Here is a 27689-nt window from a genome sequence, read left to right as displayed (position 1 = left end):
CAGCCTCTGAAGACCAAAGCCCCTGACCACAGGGAGGACACATCCTACCCATGCCTTGGTCCAGCTTTTGACCTGGCCGGCCAGCTTTTGGCCTGGCAGGGCCTCAAGGGCCAGCCCGTTTTAAACCTCACAGGGCCCCCCCGGCCAGCCGGTTGGCCGGCTTTGGGCCTGGCAGCATCCGCTGGGCTGGCTGGCCAGCCTTTGGCCCGGCACGGCCCTCTCAAGCCGCTGGCCTGCTTTTGGCCTGGCTGGGACCCTGGCTGGCCAGCTTTTGGCCTAGTACGTTCCCCCAGCCGGCCGGGATAGCGTGGCAGGACTACCTGGGTCAGTCGGCCTGACATCTTTTGGCCTGGCTGAGCCCCCCTGGCCGACCTGCCAGCTTTTTGCAAGCAGGATCTGACAGGCCAGCCGGCTTTCGGCTTGGCAGGGCCCCCCGGCCGGCCGGGAGTCTTATGGCCTGGCAGGGCAACCCGAGTCAGTCAGCTTGCCAGGTTTTGGCCTGGCAGGGTTCCCCATTTTGGCGGGCCAGCGAGCTATTGGCCTGGCAGGGTCTCAGGCCGACCAGCCGGCTCTTTTCCTGGCAGGGTCCCCCTGGTCGGTTGGCTATTGGCCTGGCCAGGCCTCCCAGGCCAGCTGGTCTGCCAGCTTTTGGCCTGTCAGTGCCTTTCTGACCGGCCAGCCGGCTTTCGGCCTGGCCCAACTGGCCGGCCAGGAGGCTTCAGGCCTCGGAAGGGTTCCCCAGCCAGTCAGCCAGCTTTACCAAAGATTCCGGATCTCCCTCAAGGGCTGAGTGCAGCCGCTCCACGCAGCCCCAAGGCAGACCAGCCAGGGCTGCCACATCTGCCTTGTGGATCACTCAAACTCCTCAGGCAGAGGACTAAGAAGAAAAGATCACATCAGCCCAGCCCAAGCTGCCAATGTAGGTCCCCCTCCCCAGCCAACTGCTCTTTCATCTTCATGAGCCCTTGTTCTGCTGGGGAGGACAGGTGGAAGCAATTCACCTGTCTGGCAAAGGGGTGGAGCCTGGTGCCACCCCTCCCTAACCTCATTTCAGGGCTGGCTGCCCCCTGTAAGGGCTCTCTGCATGGAGGTGTGTTCTTTGTTGTGTTGTGTGTGCCTGGTCTTCAGAATGGGTTAAGCAGTGTTGTCTTTGTGTTCTGGATTGAGTTCTTTTCCTTTTGGGGGTAATACCTTCTGAAAGGGCACTGCAGTTGAGAAATCAGTTAGGTTTGGCAGTGGAAATGCTGTGTTGGAGGGACTGTTGGTGCCATGAGCTGACAGCAAGTGCCTTGTATTGGCAACTGTTTTCTGTGACATGGATTAATTGTAGCTCATTTTAGGGGAGGAGCCTGGGATTTGATTGAATCGTATTGAGGAAGGGGGGGAAGGGAGAGCCTCTGTGGGTAAGGAGGTGTTGTGAGCTGCAGTGCTGTAGCACTGTCTGTCTGCCTAGGCTTTCTGTTTGTTCTTTCGTGGGACTTTTGTCTCTTTCCCTCTTCTACTCTTACCTGAAGATCGTTGTGCTGATGACTGCCTGTGTTGTGTAGGCTAAAATAGTTAAAGCAAACTGGGGCTGAAAGTGTAGCAGGCAGCTCCGTGCTGTTTAATGACTATGTGAGTAAATAAATGCATTGCTGATTCTGCCTAAAGATGCCATAAATGAAGAGGGTATGTTTTATTATTGTTCTTAATTTTATGCTGTTGGAGTTGGTAATAACCTGAAGAGTCTGGGAACCTCTGGGTGGAATAGTTTGTTGTTGTGTTTAGCTTGCTGGCTGTTGTTGGAGAGTGAATTCACACTAGGAGCCAAGTAGAAAGGACTGTGTACTGCTGGGCCCTGCACTGTCATGATCCCTCTTGCTTGGAGCTGCTGTGAACAAATGAGGGAGTCTGACTTCCCCCCCTACTGTTCTCTGTAAATGCTGAAAATGGAGAAGATGACAGTCTGGAATCAATTCTGAAATGTAGACAGAGGATTTTCTGGCTGTGTGCAAAGATAGAATCTATTGCCCTTAAATAGAATCATAGTCAGTGTCCTACTGCATTGTTTAGGCTTATAATGTGTTTTCTAAATGCATTTTTGTTGAAGATCTCTAATGTACTGGGAAGTACCTCACCTTCATTGTAACTCGTATTTCTGAGTCAGAAGAAATGCACACCCAGAAAAGTGCAATACAAAACTCAGTAAGAAGCAGAGGCACATCTACTCTCACAGGTCACATTCTGGGCTCTCCTGTTGCCTTCAAGGCACTCAACAACAGGCAGTTTAGAAACTCCCTTTATACTCTGTTTTGTGACTTCCACTCACCGTGGATCAAAGCGGCTAGATATAAGCAAAAATGCAACTTTCCTTACAGACTTTGCAGAAAATGGTTTAAATTAAATCGAGCTTCAGTTCTGAAATAAAATTGCACAGGAATCAAGGAAACTAACTGTAGTGAAGTTTTCCAGCTGGGTCAGATTAAAACAGTAGATTGAAGGTCTTGGAGCATTGCAATTGCATCTCAAAAGTGTGCTAAGAATATTTGTAATCTGCATTTATGCAATTCATTTAAGCTAGGAGCTCCAAACTGCACGTACAGAGATCCACTGGCTGTGTTTGACAGCGAGTCAGTAAGAAGATAACCATCACAGAGGGACCCTTTAAGGCCACTGAAATCAAGTCGTTTCTGAGATGTGACATGTCTGCCTCTTGACCTGGTAATAACAATATGAAAATATAACAAAAAATAGTACAGTATTATTTTTTTCTCTGTGTTTTAAAGGAGATTCAAAGTTTTTGCTCTACTAAAAGTAATCTTAGTCAAGACAAGGCTCTGGGCAGGCAACTGGAAATAAGATGATGGACCAGGTGAGAGAACAGGCAGTTGGCAAAGGCTTTAATTCCAGATGGCAAACTTAACATCTCTGAACCTGAGGCGGAACCTGTAAAATATTCCAGGGAGGACAGGAATCTAATTAATGATATAGGGGGGAAGAGAGCAAGCTGACAGAGGGGTGCACGCCCAGATGAACACACTGTTGTGCCCTTCAGTATCTTATGGGAGTGGGTTCTAAGGGAAAATGATAAAACATACTCGGGGAACAGACACTACAAAGGACAATCCTAGTACCAGGAACAGGGCACAAGTGGGCCTATTGGGAAAGGGAACCTTCTGGGGCAACAATGGCAAATTGATTTCTCGGAACTCCCAAGACAAGGGGGGTATTGCTGTGTGTTGGTACTGGTAGCTTCTTAGGGTGGCTGCAGGCATTCCCTTGTAGAACTAATAAGGCACAGGAGGTAACTGAAGTATTGCTACAGGAGGTTACTCCAAGATGCCTGGGAACTACTTGCACTGTCAAGGAAAGTGCAGGACTGAAAGTTCAACTCCTAAAGAAAAGATGAGTCGGTGACTAATTTGCTTTATCTCAATGTAGGCGGGAGGGGTTTTAGCCTGGGAAGAGACCTCCTTTTACAGTGTAACTCATTTTACATGTTCAGGGTTCTGTAGCAGCCCAGGGAGTGGCTCCTGACAATGGGACGTGGGTCCTGTACCCCCAGGGCCACCCCCACTGGTGCACATGGAGGGAGTGGGGCCTGGGGGCACACTGCTCTTTGAGGCAGAAATCATATTTTCCTGTTGATCCCTCCATCCACCTGTATTTGCATCCATCCTTTCATCCAACAATTGTTCCGTCCATCCAATGATTCTTCAATCCCTTTTTCCAACCATCCCTCCTCCATTGGTCCCTCTGTCCATCTGTTCCTCGCTCCCAGCAGCCTCCCCCTGTTACCCACCAGAACCTCCTCTGGAGCTTTGGGGGATCTCCCCATAGTGGTGCCTTCAGGCATTTCCTTGCCACCCTGCAAGTGCTCATTTTCTGGTCCCTCTCCCTTGCATCACCCCATCCCTTTGCTCAGCAGCCCTCCCCATTCTTAGCTTAAAGCCTCCCTTGCGAGGCTGCCATCCTACTGACAAAAATATCCTCACCTCCCTTAAGGAGGTGGGTCCCATCCCTTCCAAGCAGACACCAATCCACAAATAGGTGCTGCAGACACAGAACCCAAGGCCCTGCCACCAGCACCAGTCCTGCAGCCAAGGACTGGCACGCACCACCAGTGCCCTCCTTTCACTCCTGTCCCACAGCACCACCTGGGCCCCCCCAGCCTGGACTACCAGCCCGAGAGCTCTGCAGTCACTCTGGATGCAGTGTGACCTGTGCCCACCTTTCTTCCTGCTGGCCTTGCACAGTGAACCACACGAGCTGGAAGGTTGGGTGGACCGCATCCATCGCTTGGAGGCACCTCAGCCTCCTCTCCAGCACTGAGGGCACTGGAGCTGCGATGGAGCTGCGAGCCCTTCTGTGGGGCAGGAGCGTCCTCTGCTGCCAGGCTTCTCCAGCTTCAGTCCATCACCAGCTGTGAGGCTGTGCCGTGGGGCTGCAGTGCAGGGCCTGCAGCTCAGAAAAGCCCCTGAGCACTGCGGAGACAAGCAGGCGCTCTGTGATGCCTTCACAGCGTTGTTCACTGTGGGAATGACATGTTGGTTCTGCATTGGGTATTAAGATGGACAACTGATGTAAAGAAGTGGACCAGAACATGTTTGCATTCTGTACCTTGTCTTTAGGAGCAGCTGATGTGAAGAGTAGAAGTATCACATACATATTAACAACGTATTTGAGAAACATAATTACTGAGCTATGCGACAAACTCTTTCTCACAGAGTTGCAGTAGATTTTAAATGCCTTAAACAATGTAGGTATAGTATTCTGAACTAGAAAACCTATTGGAAGATTGTTAAGCCAGCGAAAGTGAAATACATTCAACAGCCTTCAAGGAACCAGGGCCTTTACACAAAGCAGAACTGTCCTACTCTGTGGCAATGTCAGGCTGCCACAGGCAGACTCCAGGATACTCCCCTCCATCCTCCCTCCAAGTTTATCTCTATACAAGGACAGACAGATGGCCAGAACAATGACCCAGTGTAAAGGGCACAAATGCTAGGGGGGAATTAAATAATTAAGAGGTTAGGTTTATGCTTCTGTAGTAAAGCAGGCATCCAAAAGTTATGACCAGATGTTTGTTAAGAAAGCCATGGTTAGAAGGCAATTAACCAATTAAGGTATTTGTGTTTGGATGGCAAAAATTTGTGTTCACTTGGCATATGTGTGATTAGTGAAGCATCATGAAACACTGTGAACCTGCAGTACTCAGCCAATGAGGAACCAGGGCAGAAAGAGATCAGCAAGAGGTCGGGCAATAGGGGATAAAAGGTGGAACATTGTTTTCTGTGCGCTCCTGCTTGCAGGAGGCCAACATGGCAATTACAACTAAAATCTGCTTTATCAGAGATACCATCCTGGAAAATTATTTGGATATTTCCAACATCACCACCAGTTACAAGCAGCTGCAAAAGCAAACAAGAACCATGTTCTGTAGTGATAAGGACGCACAGCTTAGCAGGCAGGAGCGTAGGGCTTAGGAGAAAGTTGTATCTCAGAGGTTGGTAGAGAATTTCACATCACACAAAGGCACCACGAGCAGGGTTTCTAACAGCAGTGCTATCCAGGAGTCCCAGCAGGAGGTGCTGGCACATTTGGTACATGACCCCAGCACAAGGCAGCTCAGCATGAGGCATCAGGCAGTGCTGATGAGACGTGCCTTATGGACAGGTCAGTCTTTAATAGGTACCATTCCAGTGACAGCAATTACCTGAGAGCAAAGGCTGACACACACACCTGATGGTTTGCACTCCCGCCAGCCAACACAGCTCAGGTGTGCTTTGGGCTTCCTTCTGAAACAAGCAGCAACCCACTTTACTGGGATGTTTAAAAAGGGCCCAAGGCATTCACGCACACCCAGAGTCGGAGTCAGACTCCTCACCCTGCAGAAGCTGGGTTAGAGGAGCAGGCCATGGGATACACAGGGTCCCATGTGAAAAAGCCAGCCTGGAGATCCTCACCACTGAGTGCAGAGCTGTGCCCACAGCTCTGAAGATTCACCCCCTTCTCCCCTCAGCGTGGCTCACTGCTGCGAGGGACACGAGGACCCTTTGAAACATGGACAATGTGTCAGATACAATGTCATCCTCAAGGGAGCAGCCACATTCTAGCAAGAACACACACACAGCATCTGCTAGGAGCAGGGCCACCACCCGGGTGCTGCCCACAGCATTTGCCAGCCATAACCTGCTAAGTACAGAACTGGGCCCAGGGCTCTCAGCATCACTGCAGCACTGCAGCCATCATCAGTAGTGCTACAGCCTCCAATTAAGAAGCGCAGACAGTAAGAAACTGGCAAGAGAGCCACACGTCCTGCTGACAGACAGAATGCTCCTCCCCATTTTATTTACACCAGCTCAGATGCTGGTGAAATTCTAGTCTAGCTTCTCTCTGGACCAGCAGCAACACCCAGGTTGGCCAGTGCGTCACACCTAAAAGCTCCCCAGACTCCTTCCTCTTCACGTCTGCCTGCACACACGCAGACTGCCTGTCAGACAGCAGGACAAGGCCTGGCCTTTTGCTCTACTTACAGCTTGTAGTTCTCATCAATGCGACGAATCTCTTCCTTGGTGTGAGAAGCCACAATTTCAATCAGGCAACCTTCATCTGTTCCTGCTCCCAAGGGAATCGCCAAGGCAAGATTTAAGGTACCAACAACTGCTCGTGACGTGCAACCAGGTTTCATAAATCTGGGTTGAAAAAGACCACAATGATCATCTAGTTTCAACCCCCGTAGTGTGTGCAGGGTCACCAACCACTAGACCAGGCTGCCCAGAGCCACATCCAACCTGGCCTTGAATGCCTCCAGGAACGGGGCATCCACAACCTCCTTGGGCAGCATGTTCCAGTGCGTCACCACCCTCTGAATGAAAAACTTCCTCCTAATATCTAACCTAAGCCTTCCTGTCTCAGTTTAAAACCATTCCCCCTTGTCCTATCACCATCCACCCTCATAAACCGTCATTCCTCCTATTGTTTATATGCTCCCTTCAAGTACTGGAAGGCCACAATGAGGTCTCCCTGGAGCCTTCTCTTTTCCAGGCTAAACAAGGCCAGTTCCCTCAACCTTTCTTTATACATTCAGACTTTCTTCAATATTTAAGAGACAGACTTCCACGCAGTAGGCTTATAACAAAAAAGAAACAGACCATCTTTTATTTTTGTTATCTCCATGTTTAATGAATGTTTGTGAACTTACAAAAATATTTGTGTTAAACAATTTTGCCTCAATCAACAAGTAGAATTAAGAACACATCAGTAACATCCGATTCTCTTTGAAAAGACCTGGCTCCTGCACATATCAACAAACAATTCAAGAGCTTGTTTGAACACGTTCATATTGCTACCCTGCCAAGTATTCGTTTTTTTAAATAAAATACGTAGTTCTTCCATTACTCAGTATAGGAATTCCTACAGATACTGATCAGGACAAACCTCAAAGTTTGAGTACAGAGCCAGCTTTTAATCACATCTCCTAGGTGTCCATAAATACCTCAAAATTCTCAGACAGTTGTGCTGGTGTATCACACATGCCTAGGCAATTTCCACCCAGCCCTCCAACTTGATAAGAGTGCAACGATGCTTCAAAAACATTCATTAATACATCTGGAACATATAATTTGAAAAAACATAACAGTTACACTCTTCAGAAGCTGGTTGGTTTTTTTTTTTTTTCCCTTGGTGATGGGCCAAACAAGAATAGTAACTGAATTTTTCCTCATTATCTTTCAGAATGTACTGAACTGCTGTTTCTAGAAGCTAGGATATTATTAACTAAATCTTCCATCCAGTTCTAGAGAAGGCACAAATATTTCCAGCTATATGAAAAACTTAAGTGCACTAGAACAAATAGAAGTACTTGTAATGCTCCAGCTTTACAAAATGAAAACACAACAACAAAAAGTTCTGGAATTCTTACAGTGATTAAAACCAATTAATTCACTAGGCCACAGCATGACAATATTTTCTGGCTACAGAAGCCCTACATTTCAAGTTCAAAAAAAGTAAACAATGAAAAATATCAGCTGCTCATATCACTTTTCCATACACCGAGATGATTTTTCGCACCACGTTCAAACCTTGTAACCTTATAAAGGAAAAGGTCTCAGGATAAGACTTCCAGTTTGCCATCCTGTGGCACTCTACTGACAGGGTCAATAGAACAACATTCTGCACTCCCGAGCCATGAAGCAAATACCTTTGACTTCTGCAGCACAAAGGAAGGATTGATAGCCAAAGCTTCTACTGTCTTTTGTTACAGACAACAATGTTTCATTTATTTGAGATCTAAGTAACTTCAAGTACTGTTTTTATGTACTATACCTAATGCTTATAGAGCAGGGGTGTATCTCTATAGGAAGAACTGCAGTCTGCTCTGTGTTGCAGTCCATTTTCATGAGACAAAGGTGGGCAAAACTTGCATCACTGATGTTCAGCCAGCTTCTAAGAAAAGTTAGTAAACTATTTATGTGCATTAGAAAGGCAGATGTTCTAAAGATCTGTCCCAACAACACTGCTTCTTAGTCTGAAGCCATGGCATAGATTCCAGCAGCTTATCAGCGTGAACTGTCTCTGTTCAGATTTATCTGCCTCACTACATCACCAGCAAGTCTTGAAATGCAACAGTAGTGTTTTTTAAAGACCCTGCCATATTTCTAGTTTTAAAGGTTAAACGGAAGAAAAAATGAAATGCAAGCATACTACATTTATCATTCTCCCTTTGAAAATGTCCCCATTCACCTTCAGAATCAAAGTCAAAATTTTACTGGTTAGGACATTTTCTGTGTGAGAAAGCAACACAGTCCACCAGACTCCTGCCAAACACTTGTTGACTTTCAGTATAGTCATTTCTCTGATGTGTATGACTAATGCGCTAGCCTGAACTTTTAAGCCTCTTCCCAGTTTTTCTAGTTCAGAGCAGCCACATAAATATTTTAATTTAATCAGAAAGCAGGCTGCTAAGAAGAACATCAAGCAGAGTGCCACAGATTAGAACTGGATTAAATACAAAGGAAAAAAAAACATTAAGAGTTTCTTTAAGAGTTTCTTTAAGAGTTAATATAAAATAAGAAGACATACATAACAAAGCAGTAAGTCCTTGGCCAGAACTTAAGCAACACGAAAGGAAGACTTCCAAACCTTCACAGCCCTCCTTAGTTTGTGCACGTCATACGTGGTGGTGGCAGTCATCATTCCAGTGATCACCCTCTCAAAACTCCCACTCAGCTCCGACTTCAAGTCATCAGTCAAATCCTAGAAGGCCAAGAGAGGAGAAAGGAGTTGGCAGAAGGTACGGCCTTCGAGGACAGAAGGAACTGAGCTGTTCACCACTTCCCTTCAGGCTCCAACCCTCCTTGCATCAACAACTGCTCTGAACTGAACAAGAACCAAACAGCCTTGGTCAGGCAAAGTCTCTGCTGACCTTTCTCTTATGGAGATGGGGTCGTTTTTCGCTTTTCACCCAAGTGACACAACCACGTTCACACATCTCTGCAGACCACCTACCCTGCCACTGGTGCTCTTATAGGTGATCAGAACTCACTGATGTTGGGAAACATTTAGTTTGGTCAAGACATCAATGCTGGCATCTTCATCCGTGCCTGCAAGAAACAAATGGAAGCTAGTCAGGCTGCTTGCACAAGAATCACAAGTGCCCTCTGCTCTTGGGCCACCTCCAGTCCCCTACACAGCCAGCTCTCAACAGCCCCAGGACTACAGCTATGCACACAAAGTGCCACGACCCACACCACCAGAGCAGCTGCATTTCGGGACATGAAGGGCAGTTCTGTTTCCACTTTCCAACGATTTTTAGGGCAGTTGTGCAGCAGAGCAATGCAAGCAGCTACGCTTCCCTCTAACAAACCACCAGAGAAGCCCTTGCCAGTGCTGGGGAAAAAATAAAAGTTGACCTGTGGAGGGAGGGAGATCAACTTAGCAAAGCCCTTCATGGCTTTCCTGAGTGCCTGCTCTTCTTGTTCAGCACTAAAACTTGAGACCCCCTTGATTGTTGCCTAAGGCCACAAGAAAAGGATTGAGCAAAGGCAGACTTGCACCAATGCACACATACATAGAGTTGAAATAAAACAAACAAACATAAAAGATGAACAAGGAGATAGTAAAACTCCACCCACACAAGTGATGTTGTATCAGGCCTCTGTCTCATGCAGCAGCCTATTCTAGTGGGAGTTTCCACACACATCAGAAAGAAGCCACAGGGGAACAACTGCAAGGAGAACATATCTCCACATTGCTGCCCATGGAGTATCTGGTTTCCAGTGAAACAAAAGCTGGACCACCTGCCATCTGTGTTCAGTCCCACCAGGCCCTCTTCCTAGCAGTTCTCCATGTCAATCATAAAGCAGTGTGCTCCCATCATAGCCCCAGTCCTGACTTGTAGCAGGTAAGGACCATTATTCTGCACCATTACTTTTGCTCTGCTCGGCACTGGTGAGGCTGCACCTGGAGAACAGCGTCCAGGTCTGGGCTCCCAGTACAAGAGACAGCTGGACGTACTGGAAAGAGTCCAATGGAGGGCTACCAAGGTGGTGAAGGGACTGAACACCTCTGCCATGACAAGAGGCTGAGAGAGAGGGGGCTGCTCAGCCTGGAGAAGGGCAGCTCAGGGGGATCCCACCCACGGCCATCAAGCCCTGCAGGGAGGGGCAGAGAGGACGGGGCCAGGCTGCATCCAGTGGAGCCCAGTGCCAGAACCAGAGGTTGCCACCAAACATCAGGAGCACTCCTGCACTGTAAGCGCCGCAGCACTGCCACAGGGACCAGAGAGGTTGCGGTGTCTCCTCCTGGAGATCTCCAAACCCATCTGGATGTGTCCCGGCACCAGCTCTGGTGGTCCTGTTGGAGCAGGGCTGGACCAGATGGACCCAGAGGTCCCTTCCATCATCAGCCATCCTGTGCTTCCACAGCGCACCGCGACGTGCTGTGTTTGGCTCAAAACGGCCATTCACAAACGGGTTTCTCCTGCCTCCTGCTCGGCGCATCTCTGTGGGATCGCACTGCCTCCTACGATCCACAGCTGTTCCAACAAAGATAACAGCGAAACAGTGCTGCCTTCACGGCGCCGGGGCTTTGGAAAACAGGCACAGGAATAACCACTGCATGGGCGGAACCCTGTGGGCTGAACCAGGAGGGAGCAGTTCGCCCAGAGAGCTTACCTGGAAAAATCCTTTTTCCAGAGAAGCTGCGCCGAGTTCCTGCAACACGACGACCGCAGGCATCGCCGCGGGCAGCCGCGCCGGGGCCGTCCGGGGCGCGCGGTGATGACGCAATGACGGCGCGGCCGCGGACGGAAAGGACCCCGCGCGCAGCACACGCCCCGCTCGGCACGCCGACCAATGGCAGAGCGGAGGAGGCGGGGCCGAGCGCGGGCTCTCCGCCAATGGCGGCCGCGGCCGCGGGCACCGCCACCGCCCCCGTCCGTCCCCAGCTGTTCTCGGAGGGGGAACCGCGCCGCCCTCCGTCGTGGCGGCGAGGCGCTGCCGGGCTGCGAGAAGCGGCGGCTGACCGCGAGCGGCGGGACCCGCCCGGTGCCCGGGAGCGGCTCCCGGCTGAGCCGGGCGGCCCCGAAAGAGAGGGAGCGATCCCACGGATCGACTCGCGTTCGAGCCCGGCACGGAGTCCGGCGGGCGCCTTCGCTTCTCGCTCGGCTCCGATCGTCGGCAGCGCCGTGCTGAGCTGCTGCCCCGCAGCTGCCGTCTCCAAGCGCCGCTTTCCGTCTGTCCGTCTGTCCCCGCGCGGAGCTCCCGGAGCTGCGTGAAGCCGACGTGGAGCCGCTTCGTGTTGGCCCCGAGGAGGGAAGCTGTGAGGGGGCAACGATCGTTCGGATGGGAGCCGGTTGGGAATGCGGTCATTTCTCTGTTGGTTGCTCTGTGTGTTAAGCGATTCAATGTTTACCGTTCGTTTTGCTACGTTTCTGCCCGCGGTCGTTCCTGCAGCTCCAATTAACCCCCCCGTCCCCGTGCCCACCGCTGGGGAAGGACGGGCAGCACAAACGGCCGTGTCGTAGGACTGCGACCGCCGGCGCCGTTCCTCCCCCCGCGTCCCCTGCCCTCCTCAGCACCGCGTGGGAAATGTTGGGTGGGATTCCGGGAGAGCTGGGGCGGCTCGGCCTGCAGAAGAGGCTCGGGGGGATCCCGGGCGCGGCCATCGGTCCCCGCACGGAGGTGCGGCGAGGACGGAGCCGGGCTGCGCCCGGCGGTGCCCAGCAGAGGACCGGAGGCTCGCGCTGCGGCACAGCGGGTTTCCCCGCAGTGCTGCCACCGCCGCGCCGCTTCCCCCTGCTTGCGCTACGCATGCTGCAGAGCCCGTGCAGACGGTGCATGCCACAATCCCGCAGTTTCCCTGTTCCACCCTTTCTCCAACTCCAGACCCTCTTTCCACCTGATAGAAGCCCCACTCACACCTTTCCCCCCGTAGATTCCCCACAACCCCCCTACCCACCCCCAGACTTTCTTTCCACCCATAGAAGCCTCACTAACTCATTTCTCCCTCCCACAACCTCCCCTGTCCAACCCTGGAGTCATGCAGAAGAATCTGGAGATGTCCTAGAATGATCTGGAGCATGCGGCGGGCCCCCAGGTGGGTCCAGGGAGTGCTTGGATTCATCCAGAAGGGTCTGGAGATGTCCAGGTAGGGTCTTGAGGGCGTCCAGAGGGTCTCCAGGATAGTCCCGGGGATCCCTTGAAGGATCTGGAAGCACCGAGGATGGGCCAGGAGTTCCAAGGAGCCACTGGGATGATCTGGAGATGTCCCACCAGTAGAGTCTGGTAGGGTCCAGAGAATCGTTGTGTGGGGCTGAGTGGTCCTGGAGTCATCCAGAAGGGTCTGGGGATGTCCCAGAGGGGTCTCGGGGTGTCTAGGGGGGTCCTGAACTCATCCAGAAGGGTCTGGAGATGGCCCAGAGTGGTGTCAGGGTGACCAGAGTGTCCCTAGTGGTTCCTGGTGTGCTCCAGAGTTCTCGAGTGGGGATTTTCAGGACAACCTCACATAGTGACACGTTCTCGGGCTGCTCTGTTCCCATGAGATCGCCCCCAAAAACGTCTGTTTCCATTAAAATAAATACTATGTCAATTTTGTTGTATTTTATTGTATTTTGATGTGGAACAGCGTCACGGCTGTTCCACATCGAGGTCACCCTGTGTCACGGTGTCACCTGAAGACAGTGATAGTGACACCCAGTGCCATCCAGTGAAGGTGACGCCACCAACCCCATGTCACACCCCACGTGTCCCCCGAATGCCCCCAGCCCCCCTCCCTGAACCCCTCCTCGTCACCTCTTCAATGAGGATGTCACCGCGCTGCAGTTGTGCCACCATGGCAGGGGAGACAGCTGGGGACAGTCATGGACAGCCAGGGTGACAGTGTCACCCAGCTCCAGGAGCTGCAGGATGCTGATGGGGCTCTCGAGGTACGTTGGTACGCCCCGGGTTCCACGGTTACAGTGACAGGGAGAACTTTGGGGACAGGCGGTTGTCCCACTGCTGGCACTGCCAGTGGTTGTGCTGGTGTCACCCGATGGCCTGGGGAGAGTTGTTTCCGTGGTGCCTAGCACAGGGGATTGGCAAGAAACATCCATTTCTGAAAGGAAGTAGGGAAAAAAATACAACAAAATTAACATAGAATTTATTTTAATGGAAACAGACATTTTTGGGGGCGATCTCATGGGGACAAAGTAGCCCGAGAACGTGTCACTACGTGAGGCTATCCTAAAATTCCCCACTCGAGAACTCTGGAGCACATCAGGAACCACTAGGGACACTCTGGTCACCCCGACACCCCTCTGGGACATGGCCAGACCCTTCTGGATGAATCCAAGCACTCCCTGGACCCACCTGGGGACACCCCGCATGCCCCAAACCCCTCTAGGACATCTCCAGATTCTTCTGCATGACTCCAGGGCTGGATAGGGGAGGTTGTGTGGGGGTGAAAGGGGTTAGTGAGGCTTCTATGGGTGGAAAGAAAGTCTGTGGGTGGACAGGGGGGGTGTAGGGAATCTACGGGGGGAAAGGTGTGAGTGAGGCTTCTACCAGGTGGAAAGAGGGTCTGGAGTTGGAGAAAGGGTGGAACAGGGAAACTGGGGGATTGTAGTGAGCCAGAAGCCCTGTGATGTGGAAAGGGGGCCTGGGGGTAGAGAGAGGGGATTTTGAGGGGGAAAGGGGAGAAAGAGGCTTCTGTGAGTGGAAAGGGGGCCTGGGGGTGGAGAGGTACATTGTGGTGGGGAATAGTATGGAGGGGAACTTGAGGGGTTGAAAGGGGAAAAGGGGGCTTTTGTAGGGCAGAAAAGGGGGTCTGGGAGTGGATGGGGGATTGTGAGGGGGAAAGAAAGGTGAGTGGGGTCTCTACTGGGAGGAAAGGGGGTCTAGGAGTGGAGACGGGGTGGCAGGGGAAATCTGGGGAGTTGTGGGGGGCTTCTACGGGTTGGAAGGGGAGTCTGGGGTAGACCTCAGGGGACTATTTGGGGGGAGAAGAGGGGAGTGGGCTGCCTTATGGGGTTGAAAAAGAGTTGGAGGGGGACTTAGTGGGCTGTGGAAGGGAAAGGGGTGAACAGAGCCTCTACAAGGCAGAAAGTGCATCTGAGGCTGGAGGGAGGGGTGGGAAGAGAGAGACAGGGGTTGTGGGGGGCTTCTATTGGGCAGAAAAGGAGTCCGGCTGGGGGGGACTGGAGGTCAAAGTGGGGGAAACAGACTCCAGGGGTCAGGGAGGAGTACACGGGGGGGTACAGGGGACTCTAGGGGTCAGAAAAAGGGGTCAGGAGGTGGGGCGACAACAGAGGACACGGGACCCTGGCGGTGAAAGAGAGGGGAATAGGGGGTGGTAGGAGACTCTGTGGATCAGAATGGGGGAATTGGAGTGGGAGCACCTGGGGGGAGGAGAGGGGATTCTGGGGGTCAGATAGAGGGGACTGGGAAAGTGGGGGGACTCTAGGGGACAGAATGGGGAGACTCGTGAGGGGCTGGGGGGACACTAGGGACCAGAACGGGGGGCTAGGGAGGGATGGGGGGGGGGGAGTGCAGACAGGTGGACCCTGGGGGTCAGAATGGGGGGGGCTCGGAGTGGTGGAAGAGGACTACAGTGATCAGAATGGGGAACTGGAAGGGGGGCAAACGGGGGGGGGAGAGGCGCAACCCCGGGGGTCACACAGAGGGACGGGGGGGTTGTGGGCGACCAGCGGCAGGGGGAGGGGAGGAGGGCAGTGAAACACGCGGGGTGGGGGAGGCGGGGAGGCACAGGGCAGCCGCCCCCGCCGAGCGGAAGCCCCGAGCACCACGGAGACCCCACGGGGCCCCCAACCCCCTTCACCCCGGCCCCGGTGCCCCCCCCGAACACCCACCCGTCGAAGCCGAGGCGGCGCTCGGAGCCCCGCGGTGCCCCGCCCCGCTTCCGCACGGCCGCCTCCGGCTCGGGTCGCGGCGCTGATGACGTCACTCGGCGCGGACGGCGCGGCGCCACGGCAACGGAGCGGCGCAGGCGCGCTGAGGCGCCGTCGCTATGGCGACGCCGCCGCGCATGCGCTGTCGCTTCGCGCGCTGCAACGAGGGAGGGCGCGCCGTCGCCACGGCAACGCGGCGTGAAGCCTGAGTGGGGCTCGAGGGACGGCGGGGGGCGGAGATGAGTGGGGGGGAACGGAGAGCCCTCAGGGATCTCCTGCGGAGCTGGGGGAGGGGAAGGGAGAGGGCGGAGCTCCGCGGATGGCGGCCCGGAGGGAGTGGGGCTGTGGGGTGGGAGATCCGCAGGGAGACGCAGTGGAACGCCGGGATCCGGGCAGAACGTGGAGATATGGGAAAAGGAGCACCGGGATCTGGACAACACGGTGAGAGCTAGGCTGAAAGGGAGCAGGGAAAGGAAGGAAAGAAAGTAAAAAGAGAAGCAAGAAGGGCAAAGAAAGACAAGAAAGGGAGGAAAGAAGAGAAGGGGAGGGGAGGGAAGGGAAGGGAAGGGAGTCGAAGAAAGAAAGGAAGAAAGAAAGGAAGAAAGAAAGAGAGAGAAAGAAGGAAAAGACAGAAGGGAAGGAAGAAAGGAGAACCTTCTCCCCTGTTGGACGCAGGGGGAACGCAGTGAGCAAGGATCAGGATCAGGCTGAGGTACTCAGTGCCTTCTTTGCCTCAGTCTTTCCTAGTAAGGCGGGTTGTTCCCTGGGCACACAGCCCTTTGTGCTGGTAGATGGGGATGGGGAACAGAACAGGCATAACCCACGGTGAGATGGCTTTGGACCTGCTCCGAAAGCTGCACACCCACAAGTCCATGGGGCCGGATGGATTGCACCCTGGGGTGCTGAGGGCGTTGGCAGATGTGGCTGCAAAGCCGCTCTCCATCGTCCTTCAGCAGCCCTGGCTAAGCGGGGATGTGTCCCTGACCGTCCCTGAATGCGTCCAAAAGACGTCTGGCTGTGGTGCTCAGGGACATGATTTAGTGGTGGGTTGTTAGAGGGGGGGAGTATGGTCAGCTTGCGGTTGGACTCGGTGATCTTTAATGTCTTTTCCAACCTGAGCAATTCTATGATTCTGTGCGATTTAACACCACCGCTCTTGTGGGAGCTGCGTTGAGACTTGCAGTGTCTCTGGCTTCCCCAGAATTACTTTCTCCAGGCTGATTCCTGGGTCCTGGCACTTCTCTAAAGCCAAGTACACATCTGCGTCCAGTTTTCTCACCAGCTCCTGCAGTGACATCTCTGACAGCTTTCTCCTCCAGGGAAGAACCAAGCAGTAGCCCGGCTGGGCTTGGTGGATGGGAAGTGAGAAGAGCACAGTCTGAACCAGGACTTGAATAACGAGCTCAACCAAAGGCTGGCACTTGTTCTGTAGTCCCCCAGGTCCTGCAGAGCGGCGCTGGATGCACTGAGCAGCACGGCGTGGTGCAGGGGATGTACCGCCTGTCCGGCGTCGCGTCCAGCATCCACAACCTGCAGTAAGAGGGCTGCGACTGGCACAGCTGTCAGCAGGGCTGGAATGGGGCACGTGCCATGTGCTGTGCGTTCAGAGGCCTGCGCTGTGGGGCAGCTCTGTGCAGGCAGTGTGCACTCAGCGGTGCTGTGCCCGGCTTGCCGCTGTTCCATAGAACACAGGGTGCTCAGTAGACTTGCTGGTGCAGGAAGTCCTCCTTCGGGATGGAGCATTGGAAGGCTGTGGGACTGCGGCGTCACCTCTGTCAGCTCTCGTTCCAGTTCCCTCCTGTTTGCAGAGTCCTTCTGAGCAGCCCCTGATTCTCCTTGCTGCTTTGGGATCCGGGGGTGCGATTGTAGACGAGGCGGCCAGTTGTCAGGGTAACTGGAAATGCCTTAGCAAAAAGAAAAGGTCTCCTTTTGGAAACACCTCATCTGGCACGGCTCATGTGGTGTTGGTGCCTAAGTGTTTGTTTTTTCCTGTAAGTCAGGAACCCCTTCCTTTTCTTGACTGTATTTTGTATTTGCTTTTCACTTGTAGTTTTCCTATTTTTCACCCCCTCTGCCCATTGCTGTGTCCTTCTCTCCAGCCCTGGATTCGACTCCGAGCAGATTCCTGACCTAACCCAGCACAGCTCTGTCTTTGACATTTGCAGCGTGAGCTCCCTCTGCAAAATGTACTTCAGGGAGCTCCCAAACCCCCTGCTGACCGTATGAGAAGTTCTCAGTAAGCACAAGGCAATGAAAGCACCTACGTCTTCCCTGGGCCTCTTGGCACGGCCTGTCACGTACACATACATCTGCACAGCTTTTCTGGTCTTCTTTCTGTTTAAATTGGGTTTTTTAGAGAGTTCCAAAGGGTGAATCTGTAAAACAGAATGGTTATTTTGACATCATCTTCCAGTGGCTAGGGTAGCCAAGACTTGGAAAAATACAGCACCTCCCCCACATCTGCCATGGCTGTGCTGCTGCTTGCTGATCCTCCCTCTTATCTGTGGTTTTCCTTTACAGGACACAGTTCTTTATTACGGCCAAGTCCCTGTCTTCTCCTTCCACAAAGCTGCTCACACCGGAGGAGGCACAGGCACGGACACGAGGCCACAGCAGCTCTCCCGTTGTGTCAGACAGCAGAGACACTGAAGTGGAAGAAGGCGCCACGGTTTTACAGGAGAAATTGCACGCAGTCGTTGACTATCTGAAGAGGAGTTTCTTTTGCAGCACCTATCATAATTGTTTGGGTGTTGTTTTTTTTTTCCATTATTGGAAACACAAAACTTGCTGGAACTAAGTTACCCTAATTGTGCCTGGAGTGTTGTAGTGAATTTCCACTCGCTTTGGACTCCGAGGACTCAACTAACAGACATTTGCCCGATGGGCTCAGTTTAGCCACACAGTGGTGCTGTTCCTTCCTGGTTAGGCAGGCAGCCATCTGACTCTATCCTTGCCTGCACTGCCTGCACTGGAACCATCGGGGTTTTCCAGCATTTCAGGACACGTGCCTGAAACAAATTTTGGTTCTCCTCTGAGCAGAGCTGTTGGACAGACCTGTTGGCTCTAGAAGTTAAACATGGCAGTGAGATGAGGTCAATGATGTAAGAGTAAGAGATGCTTTGGAATGCCTTTTATGGCTTTACAGCTCCTCAGGAAGCAGTTACACCTGCCAGCTAAATAAAAGCTGTCCCTTAGATGCTGTGCTGTACCGCTGTGGAGCCACAGTGCTCCACACCAGGTATAATGTGTCCTGATTAAAACATAATGATAATAAAATAAAAATTTGGAAATTGGTACAAAACACAGCAGCGTCACTTTAAAATGCAATTTGTGTTTTCATTGTCAGGGGTATTGCAGCCCAAAGGTTATAATAAAGTTCATATAAAGGAGGGTAAAATACGGATGTTCCATACACAAAAGCAAAGAGGAAAGGTTGTGAGGGGTTTCCCAATGAGAAGTAAGATTCCAGAAAGGGACACGTACAGAGAACCCAGAGGGATACTGAGGCAAAGGTAACAGTGACTGCTACAGAACCAGTGGTACAGAGAGAGAATTCCCTGCCAGGAGTAGCTCACAGTCCAGTGATAAAGATTCACAGCACTGGCTGCAAGGTTGTGTTTTAATTAAAAACGCCTATTAAAAACAACCTGGATTTCTGAGCTATCTGTACTTTTAGTAGGGGGGGATGGCTAAACTGTGCTGCAAAAGAGGGGTGCAACAAGGGGCACAGCGATGGCAGGTTGTGCACAAAGGAAGCGATGCAAAGCCTCGTGCAAACCGGAGGGCTGCGGGGGGTGGCAGGCTATTGGGGCCACAGCAACGAAGCGGGGGGGCACGGGAAGGGAAGCAGGAATGGGAACTGGTGGGGGGAGGAGGAGGAAGGCAACGTGGCTGAAGCGTGCAAGATGGGACGGTGTGTTTGCACAGCGGGTGGAAGGGTGGTGGGCTGCACACGTGTGTGTGGCACAGGGGGTGGAGCAGAGCGCAGTGGCCGAGTCCTCCCTGGGCAACATCAGGTGTCAGCAACAGCAGGAGAACTTGGAGCACTGCCTCCAACAAGAGCAGTGCCAGGATGGCAGCTTGGTGGTCCAAAGCTGCGTAGTTTCTACTCCGGACCAGCAGTAGTGCAGCAGCTCACGGAATGCCACTGGACAAATCAGGCCGTGCGCTCTCTGTCAATCTCTAATTGTGGCTGTTTTTTATTGACTACAGCCAAAGTTGGAGCGCCAAGCTGGGCAGCACTCAGAACGCTTCCCTGTAACGCCGCGCACTGCGGCCGCTGCCTTCTGACCAATCAGAGACCAGAGGCGGGCCACAACTGCCGCCGACCAATGAGAGGCACAAACGGACCGGAAGTGCTCCTAACCAATGAGGGGCTGGGGGCGTGGCGGAGAGACTGTGGGGGAGGGGCCTCGGGGTTCTCTCTATTGCCATAGGGGATGGGATTGGGATCGGAATTGGGATCGGGGATGTGGGATTGCGATTGGGATGAGGGATTGAGATTGACGGGTGGGTGATGGGTTTGGGATGAGGGATTGGGAATGAGATTTGGAACTGGGATTGGGATGTGGGCTATAGGATGTGGGACAGGGATGTTGAATGTGGGCTTGGAATGTGAGATTTGGGACTGGGCTGTGGGAATATGGATATGGGATGTCAGGAATGGGAATATGTATGGGATGGGCTCTGGATATGGGACAGACTTGGAATGGATATGGGATCATAGAACCGTACAATCACTCAGGTTGGCGAAGAGCTTCAAGATCACCGAATCCAACCCTACAATCGATCGGGTCTATCCAGGTCCCTCTGCAGTGCCTTTCCCTCCGGCAGATCAGCGCTCCCTCCCAGCCTGGTGCTGTCTGTGAACGCACTGAGGGTGCCCTCAATCCCCTCATCAAGATCATTGGTAAAGGTGCTCAATAGGAGCAGCCCCAGTGCTGAGCCCTGGGGGGCAGCACTCGTGAGCGGCAGCCAGATGGCAAATCCTGCTGTGTGTGTACGGAGTTGGTTGGGTCCCTGTCTGAAGACAAAACTGGCAGGACCCAAACAAGGTGGGGGCAGAAGAGCCATGGCATGGGAGCTATCTTTGTGCCTATCTGCACATCAGGCCCAGCTGCCCCTGCTTCACCCCTCCATGGGAAATGCCCCTGCCGGAGTCTCTTCTGGCACAGTGAGCCAGGGCAATTCCCCTCCATCCGCCCGTGCCTGCTGCCCATCCCCACAGCAATGCATGGTACTGGGCAGCACAGGCGAGCTGTGTGAAACACCCTCTGCATCCTGCTGCACAAAGGAGTGCAGGGAGAGAGGAACGCTGGGGCTGGTGGTGGCAGCTGAGGGACACGGCCATCTGTGGTGCCCCATCCTGCCCCAGAGGCGGGTATGGGGAGCAGGGGGGCTGTGACACAGCACAAATGACTGCAGGCAGAGGGACACAGCAAAGGGAGCACAAAGCTTTTAATAACGTAACATAGAAAACAAGGAGTAACAGTAAGGACGATAACCCTAAAATTCCCATCCCACAAGAGTTCATTGCCAGATGACGTCCCATCCCACTGCCACGATGACTCCGGAGGACAGCTTGGTTCTGGAAAGGAGGGATGGGGCCGCTGGCGGTGCCTCTGGAACGCTGCCACTGCTGCCTGGTGCTGTGGGGCCAGCGAGGAGCGCAGGGTTACGGGTAGCCATACTGGTCGGCTATGGCCATGTCTATCTCCCGCTGCACCAGGAACTGCACGGGGCCGATCTTCATCTGCTGGGCCGCCCGCTGCCGCTCCTCCTGGGCCAGCTTCTTCATGCGCTCCCGCTCGGGCCGCTGCTCGGCTGTGATGGGCAGCGACTCCTCCATCACTATGGGTACCGCACCGCCGCCCGCCCGTGGCCCCACGCAGGGCACAAAGTCCCCGGGGCGCTGCGGCCGAGGCTGCTGCTGGTGCAGCACTGCTGGTGGTGGTGGTGGTGGTGGTGGTGATGGTGGGTCCCTCCGCAGCGGTGAGCTCCTCTGCGGGGACGGGCGCAGGCAGCTCGGCGCCGTCTTCTCGGCAGTGCCCCCCTCTTGCCCCGTGCTGCCTGGAGATGCCGGCGCTGCCTGGTCTGTGCCGCTGTGCTGGGGCCGGAGGGCAGCAGGGCCGGTGCTGGCTGAGGGTTGGGGCTGCACGGAGGGTGGCTGGCGCGCCGGGCCCACCACAGTCACCCTCTGCCCCAGCGGGTGCACGACCTGGATGGATTTACACAAGTGCACGCGCAGCTCGCTGGCAGTGCCCGCTTGCCCGCTGCTGCTGGCTCCTGCGCTGGCTCCAGACAGCTCCGCTTGGCACGGGCCTTTGCGGCCTTTTCTCTCTGTTCTTTCCCTGCGCGGCGGCAGCTTCCTTTTCTTGGCTGGAGCGCTGGTGGTGGGCTGCTCCTGCTGGGAGCTCTCCCGTTTCTGGGGGGTGCCGGCAGGCGCAGGGCGCTTGGCCCGCTTGGTGCTGCCCCTCTTCTTCTTTTCTGCCACCCGGCTGGGGACAGAGCCCGGTGACGGGGGCGAGTGAGCCTCACCCACCTGCGGCTCCCTTTGCTGCACCTCCTCGGTGGGCTGTGCGCTTTGGGCTGAGGGAGGCGTGGTGACAGCCAAGGCGGTCGGCCGTGGACTGAGCCGGGCACTCGCAGGTGCCGTGATGGGGCGCAGCTGCGACAACCCACAGTGCAGCTCAGGCAGGAACCCGGGGGATGGTGGGAGCCCCCAGAAGGGGTCGGCGGGCGTCCCGGAGGCAGCCTGTGTGCTGAGCTCTCTGCTGTCCCTGGGGTTGTCAGGGAGCTCAGCCATGAAGCATCCTGGGGCAGGGCTGCTGGGGTTCTCATGGGGGACCTCAACAGCTCTTGCCACGTCTGAAAATGCAAGAACATCCCCAACAATGGCGATGATAGCCTTCCCACACCCGCTCTGCGCAAACACGCACCTGCAGCTCTGCAGCCCCCAAACTCACCATCGATCCAAGACAGCAAACCCTGGATGTCCGTGATGTCCTCCGGCACATCTGAGCTGGTCGCCACTGCAGGGAAAAGCAAAAAAATCCCAAAGAGTGAATGCCAGCTCTCCCGGACCATGTTCACAGAACGGGATCTAGGACGAACATCGGCTTCCCATTATAAATCAGGACAGGAAAGGTAACTGTAAATCCCAGGGATTAAGACCCCAAGCAACACGCAATGAGAACAGTCCCAGGAAAGAACAGGCAGAAAGCCTAACGAGAAAGACAGTGCACCAAACCCCGATGCCTGTTGTGTGTCCGCACCTCTCTTGGGTGCTGTGCCACACTCCGTGCTCCTGCCCTGGCTTTCCACCTGGCTGCGCTTCAGAGGAAGGCCACTTGCATCAGCTTCTGACAGCAAAGAGACAAGACAGACATGAAGAGCATCTCTTTGGAGGAAGATTGGAGCACTGCCAACCACAAACTTCTGGTCTTCAAGAGCAGTTTTGTCAGTTGGCCATTCTGCTGCTGCAGCCTTGTGCCACTTCTGCAGTCAGCACAGAACTGCAGTGTCCTTTCCTCTCTCCTCCATCACACACAGCCCTGCACGCAGCCCTGTTTAGAGGCAGGTACCCACACCGCAGCTCACAAGAGCTTCTTCCCTGCGGAGGCTTTCCGTTTCCCCCCTTGCCCCGCACCATTCCACAGATGCACTGGTTTTGTCCCTACAACAACAGACCGTATGTTGATTTCACAGACACCAGCAGGCAGAGAAGTATTGTCCAGTAAGCCCACGTCTCCCCCAAAAACAGAAAGATGCTACTTTGATAGCCCAAACACAAACTGACACAAACTCTTCTCACTGCCCCTTCCTGCACTCCAAACGGATGCTTACTTGACATCGCCTACAGCACTGCAACTGCAGTCTTCAGCTGCCTTGATTCCTGAGTTCTCCTTTTGGACAGGAACCCTACACAAAGTATGAACAAGTGAAAAATCATGAGGAAGAAGCGTTTTCCCAGCTTTCTTCTGCCATGCAATGTAGCCTCTGGAGGAGGGCAATGCTTGGACATCAGCTGGCTGCAACAGCTGCCCATCACTAGCTCCAGCTTGTGTCTGACTGCCATGGCTTCTGTCAGCAAGTGCCCCCAGGTCCCCTTTTCCCCCACAGCTGTGCTGATCGTCCACGGCCACAGCTGAGCAGCTGGCTCTCTGCTGTGACTGCAGCGCGGTTTGGGGAAACACCTGCTGGGTATGGCACACCAAGCAATCCATGGAGCAGTGAGCCACAAGTTGCACTCTATGGAGCCTGCGCTCTGCTTCCTTGGAAAGGTCTGACACGAAGGTGGGGCTCGGCAGCAGTTTTCCAGGGGAGGAATGACGTTTCATCATCCTCACCGAATCGTGGGATGGAATCTCAACAAGAGCCCATTTCCTGTGGGTACAGCCAGAAGGGCACTGTGTGAGCTGGGAAATCCTCCCCAGCCCAGCTTTTCTGCTGAGACACCTCCCGGCAACCAGCCAGCACCCAACCCAGCTCACCTGGTCAGCCTGCTCAGCCTGAGCTGTGCCCAGCTCACACACACGCCGCAGCGGTGCTTCCAGTGGGCTCTCACAGGGTGATCTCTCTCAAGAAAAGCACAGAGCTCAGTCTCCGCGTGCAGCACGCTCACGAGAGCACCAGCTCTGCTCACCAGCTGTGGCACAAACGCTCCCAGCCTGGCAACGACTGTGACCTCAGCGAGTGCCCGCATCACTTCTGTGCTTTCATCACAGGCAAAGGGAGTGGTCACCTCCTAGACCCACATTTTAGGAAACCAACACCAGGGCCGCCCAGTGGGCTGAATGGGGGTAATTGAAGGGGGGTTAATTGAAGTAAAGCAACAGAGAAGTGAAGATGACTCTTGTGCCGCCCAGTAAAAACTCAGTATGGCCTCGTAGTGGTCAGTGGAGTCCCAGAGGAACTAGTGGGAACTGGGAGGAGTGCACAGCAGTATGGACCAGAAAAGTCCAGTATGGCTAAGTAAAAACCAGCGAGGACCAGTATGGCCTCAGAGTGGTCAGTGGAGTCCTATAGCAATCAGTAGAAACCAACAGGAAGGCACATCTGTGTGCCCCAGGGCCGGTGCCGGCCTCTGCCTCTGGCTTTGGGCCCCAGGGCTGGTGCTGGGCTCTCTGGCTGGAGCTTCAGACTTCAGGGCCGGCACCAGCCTCTCAGGCTGTGGCTTCAGGCCCGAAGCTGGTGCTGGCTTCTTGTGTTGTGGCTTCAGGTTTAGGCCCAGGACTCGTGCCAGCCTCTCTGGCTGGGGCTGGGCTTTAAGGGAGGGAATGGCCTCAAGTTGCACCAGGGCAGATTCAGGCTGGACGTTAGGAAATATTACTGCTGCAACAGAGTGGTCGGGTGCTGGAATGGGCTGCACTGGGAGTGGTGGAGTCACCAACCCTGGAGGTGTTCAAGGAACATTGAGACGTTGTGTTGAGGGACGCGGATTAGTGAGAGCTATTGGTGATTTCAACCTGGTGATTGTGTGATTGTGTGATTCTGGATGGGGGATTCAGGGAGTATGCTGGGGGGGAGAGGGAGGAAGGAGGGGAGGAGGAGCATCAGAATGGGAGAATAGGAGGGGTGGGTCGGGGGAAGGGGAGGAGGAAAGGCACCCTGGGGGTCAGAATGGGGAATGGGGAGGGAACTGAGAAGGGGGCAGTGAGGTGGGGGGTGGAGGAGGACTGCAGGGATGAGAATGGGGGAACTGGAGTTGGGAGGGTGCTCCAGTAGTCAGATGGGAAGGGGACCACAGAGGAGGGTGTGACTCTGGAGGTCAGAAAGAGGGACTGCGGGGGTTGCGGGCGAACCACTGGGGGGGACACAGAGCACCTCCTGCCACCGAGCTGAGGCCCTGAGGGACACAGAAGCCCCACGGGGCCAAAGCAGAGCAGCACGTGGCCCCTGGCTCCCTTAGCCCCGGTCCCCACCTCGGTGCATCCTCCCCCAGACACCCACATGTAGAAGCTGAGGCAGCATGTACTCCCCCTCTGAAGTACTGTGTCCAGGTCTAGGGCCCTCAATACAAGGAAGGCAGAGAGATGTTGAGAAGGTGCAGAGGAGTGCCGCAAAGATGATCAGAATGCTGCAGCACCTCCCCTACAAAGACAGGCTAAGGGAGCTGGGCTTGTTCCACTTGGAGAAAAGAAGGCTGTGGGGTGAGCGAATGGCAGCCTTTCGGGACCTAAAGGGAGCCTACAAACAGGAGGGAAGTCAACTCTTTGAAAGGGTAAAGAACAGCAGGACAAGGGGAAATGGTTTGAAGCTGAGGCAGGGAAGATTTAGCTTGGATGTCAGGGAGAAATTCTTTACTATGAGAGTGGTGAGGTGCTGGAACAGCTGCCCAGAGAGGCTGTGGATGCCCCATCCATCCCTGGAGGTGTTCAAGGCCAGGTTGGATGGGGCCCTGGGCAGCCTGGTCTGGTATGAAATGGGGAGGTTGGTGGCCCTGCCTGTGGTGGGAAGGTGTTAAAGATGATGCTTAGAGTCCATTCCAACCTGGGCCATTCTGTGTGATTCTGTGATTCTATCCTGCTCCTATCAGCGCTCCAGGCCATCCTGCAGGCTGTTGTGCAGAGCGCAGAGCTGCAGAACTCTGCTTCCCGGCCCTGTGCTCTCCAGCACTCTCGTGTGAGTTCCGCCTCTCCCAGGAACCTCCACTGCTCCCCTGCACACACATCTGTGTGCACATTCGTGTGCAGAACCACACACCCATGTGCAAAGACTTCCCCGCACACATACCTGTGCATTCACACGCACGTGTAAGCACATCCTTGCACAGCCCTGTGTGCACACTCCATCCACGTGCATGCAAATGTGTGCAAAACCACACGGCCTTTTGCAAAGACCTGGATGCACACAACTGTGTTCATGCACGTGTGCAAATTCACCCCTTTGCACATCAACATGCATGAAGACACGAGCGCAGCGGCAGCCTTGCACACAGCCATGCGCACACACACACATGGAAAAGTAAAAACCCGGGCCATTCTAGGATTCTACAATCTCTGCACACCCTGTATGCACACATACCTGCACTCACTGCTCTGTAACCAAACGCCACTCACATGGCACAGCCAACGTGCAGAGGATGGGAAATGTCAGGAGGAAAGATGCCCCGTTACGCTCCTTCATTCTCCTCTCTTTAATGAAGGCACTGGGGCACAGCTGCAGCCCATCCTGAGATGCGGGTTGCTGCGGGATTCCTCGTTCGGACGCCGCAGGGTTAACCCGGAGCCGCAGTCTGAGGGACGCTCCTCATGTGCTCTGCAGATGGAAGTTGTGCCAGGAGCCAAGACAAGACTTTCACAGACAGCGCAGGGATGGCGCTCCTGGGCCGGGCGGTGACTGCAGAGCAGTGCCCACTGCCCTGGGATCTGCAGCACTGCACAAGGGCTCAGGGTGCAGCACTGTGGCACAATTCAGTGAGGACGCCAGGTTCAGCAGCACCAGGTAGGCTGTGGGGGTCCTGGGACGGTGAAGGGGGTCCTGTCAGGGACTGTGGGGGTCTGTGAGATCCGAGGGGGGTCCTGGAATGGGTAAGGGAGGTCCGAAGGAGGAAATAGGGGGTATCTGGAGGAGCCCAGAGCAGGGATAAGGGGTGCTGTTGAGGACTATGGGGCTCTGTGAGGTCCCGGGCTGGGCGTGAGGGAGGAGTACCACATCTGAGGAGGTCCTTGAGGAGTTATGGGGCTCTGTGGGAGGATGTGTGGGATATACGTGTGGGGGACTTGGGATGGATATGACAACAGAGCCTGCAGGAGCAGAATGATGTTCAGAAGGCAAGATATGCACTGCAGGTGGGACACTGGCATATGGGGTAGGATGGGGACATACAGGATGCAGGAGAATGTGGGGAGTGGTTGGAGTTAGAAGGGAGGTGTGTGGGATGTTGTTGGTGTGGTTTCATTTCTTCCTGAGAGGACCGGGCGTCCCAGTGGCCCAAAGGTGGGGCCACGGGCCGTAACTCCCCAGGAGCCATAACCATGATGACCACATAACCCTATATGTGCGTGACACCATGGCTGCACGTGACCCCCACATGACCCTGTGACTCCCTGACCCTGCCTACCCCCATCATGCTGCGACCCGACACCATGTGGCCCCAGAACTCTGGGATTCCTGCCTCCACCTCACCCCCACCATATAACACTCCATATCACCCCATCTCACCCTACCATCCCTTCTGACCCCACCGCTGTGACCCAGAACCCCATCTGATGCCACTAATCTGTACGATGCCATCTGACCCTATGTCACCCCATAACTCTGTGACCTGCAGGACCCCCACGTGACCCACGACCCCCTGACCTCACCCCATGTGGCC

The 27689-nt window shown here is 54.3% G+C and overlaps 2 protein-coding genes and 1 long non-coding RNA gene across 18 annotated transcripts; 1 reads left to right on the top strand and 2 right to left on the bottom strand.

Moving 5' to 3' along the window:
* Positions 1-1758: 1758 nt before the first annotated feature.
* LOC149913963 (uncharacterized) lies at positions 1759-11150 on the bottom strand. 2 transcript variants are annotated; one of them, XR_016460731.1, is made up of 4 exons: positions 9490-11150; positions 9124-9237; positions 6516-6674; positions 1759-2925 (listed from the first exon to the last, which is right to left on the bottom strand). It is a non-coding gene; the product is annotated as an uncharacterized LOC149913963 (long non-coding RNA). The 2 variants fall into 2 exon arrangements; XR_016460730.1 differs by lacking the exon at positions 1759-2925 and having other exon boundaries at positions 5941-6674.
* Positions 11151-11161: 11 nt separating this feature from the next.
* On the top strand, positions 11162-18073 carry LOC149913962 (rho GTPase-activating protein 33-like). Of its 10 annotated transcripts, none has more exons than XR_016460718.1 (4): positions 11162-12579; positions 16690-17361; positions 17470-17606; positions 17891-18073. XR_016460718.1 is itself a non-coding variant. In XM_090128024.1 (4 exons), exons 1-4 carry the CDS (start codon positions 15610-15612, stop codon positions 18017-18019), a joined length of 555 nt encoding a protein of 184 aa, XP_089984150.1. In that variant the 5' UTR covers positions 15331-15609; the 3' UTR covers positions 18020-18073. The 10 variants fall into 10 exon arrangements, 5 of the variants coding, with proteins under 5 accessions (XP_089984150.1, XP_089984152.1, XP_089984151.1 ...); XM_090128024.1 differs by lacking the exon at positions 11162-12579 and adding an exon at positions 15331-15811 and having other exon boundaries at positions 16803-16905; positions 17470-17590; XM_090128026.1 differs by lacking the exon at positions 11162-12579 and adding an exon at positions 15333-15811 and having other exon boundaries at positions 16690-16905; positions 17470-17590.
* Positions 18074-21013: 2940 nt separating this feature from the next.
* LOC149913961 (uncharacterized) lies at positions 21014-26502 on the bottom strand. 6 transcript variants are annotated; one of them, XM_090128119.1, is made up of 6 exons: positions 23863-24875; positions 23566-23755; positions 23216-23290; positions 22645-22731; positions 22336-22401; positions 21014-22237 (listed from the first exon to the last, which is right to left on the bottom strand). In XM_090128119.1, the coding sequence occupies exons 3-6, from the start codon at positions 23220-23222 to the stop codon at positions 21045-21047; spliced, it is 1353 nt and encodes a 450-aa protein (XP_089984245.1). In that variant the 5' UTR covers positions 23223-23290; positions 23566-23755; positions 23863-24875; the 3' UTR covers positions 21014-21044. The 6 variants fall into 6 exon arrangements, with proteins under 6 accessions (XP_089984245.1, XP_089984242.1, XP_089984243.1 ...); XM_090128116.1 differs by lacking the exons at positions 23566-23755; positions 23863-24875 and adding an exon at positions 26431-26502; XM_090128117.1 differs by lacking the exons at positions 23566-23755; positions 23863-24875 and adding an exon at positions 26396-26474.
* Positions 26503-27689: the final 1187 nt, after the last annotated feature.

The sequence above is a fragment of the Phasianus colchicus genome, chromosome 32 (genome assembly GCF_987193195.1).
Source record: "Phasianus colchicus chromosome 32, bPhaCol1.hap1.1, whole genome shotgun sequence".
In the NCBI taxonomy this organism is placed as follows: domain Eukaryota; kingdom Metazoa; phylum Chordata; class Aves; order Galliformes; family Phasianidae; genus Phasianus; species Phasianus colchicus.
The sequence above is the reverse complement of the archived record's forward strand: the minus strand, read 5'-3'. Positions and strand labels throughout refer to the sequence as shown.

Bases quoted from the DNA above. Each gene is read 5' to 3' on its own strand.
- LOC149913962 (XM_090128024.1), top strand. From the start codon at position 15,610: ATGAGTGGGGGGGAACGGAGAGCCCTCAGGGATCTCCTGCGGAGCTGG. The intron at 15,812-16,802 runs GTGAGAGCTAGG...CTTGTTCTGTAG, and splicing joins ACCGGGATCTGGACAACACG to TCCCCCAGGTCCTGCAGAGC. The intron at 16,906-17,469 runs GTAAGAGGGCTG...CCTTCTCTCCAG, and splicing joins TCCAGCATCCACAACCTGCA to CCCTGGATTCGACTCCGAGC.
- LOC149913961 (XM_090128116.1), bottom strand. The intron at 22,402-22,644 runs GTGCGGACACAC...TTTTCCCTGCAG, and splicing joins TGGCACAGCACCCAAGAGAG to TGGCGACCAGCTCAGATGTG. The intron at 22,238-22,335 runs GTGAGTTTGGGG...TTGCATTTTCAG, and splicing joins TTTGCTGTCTTGGATCGATG to ACGTGGCAAGAGCTGTTGAG.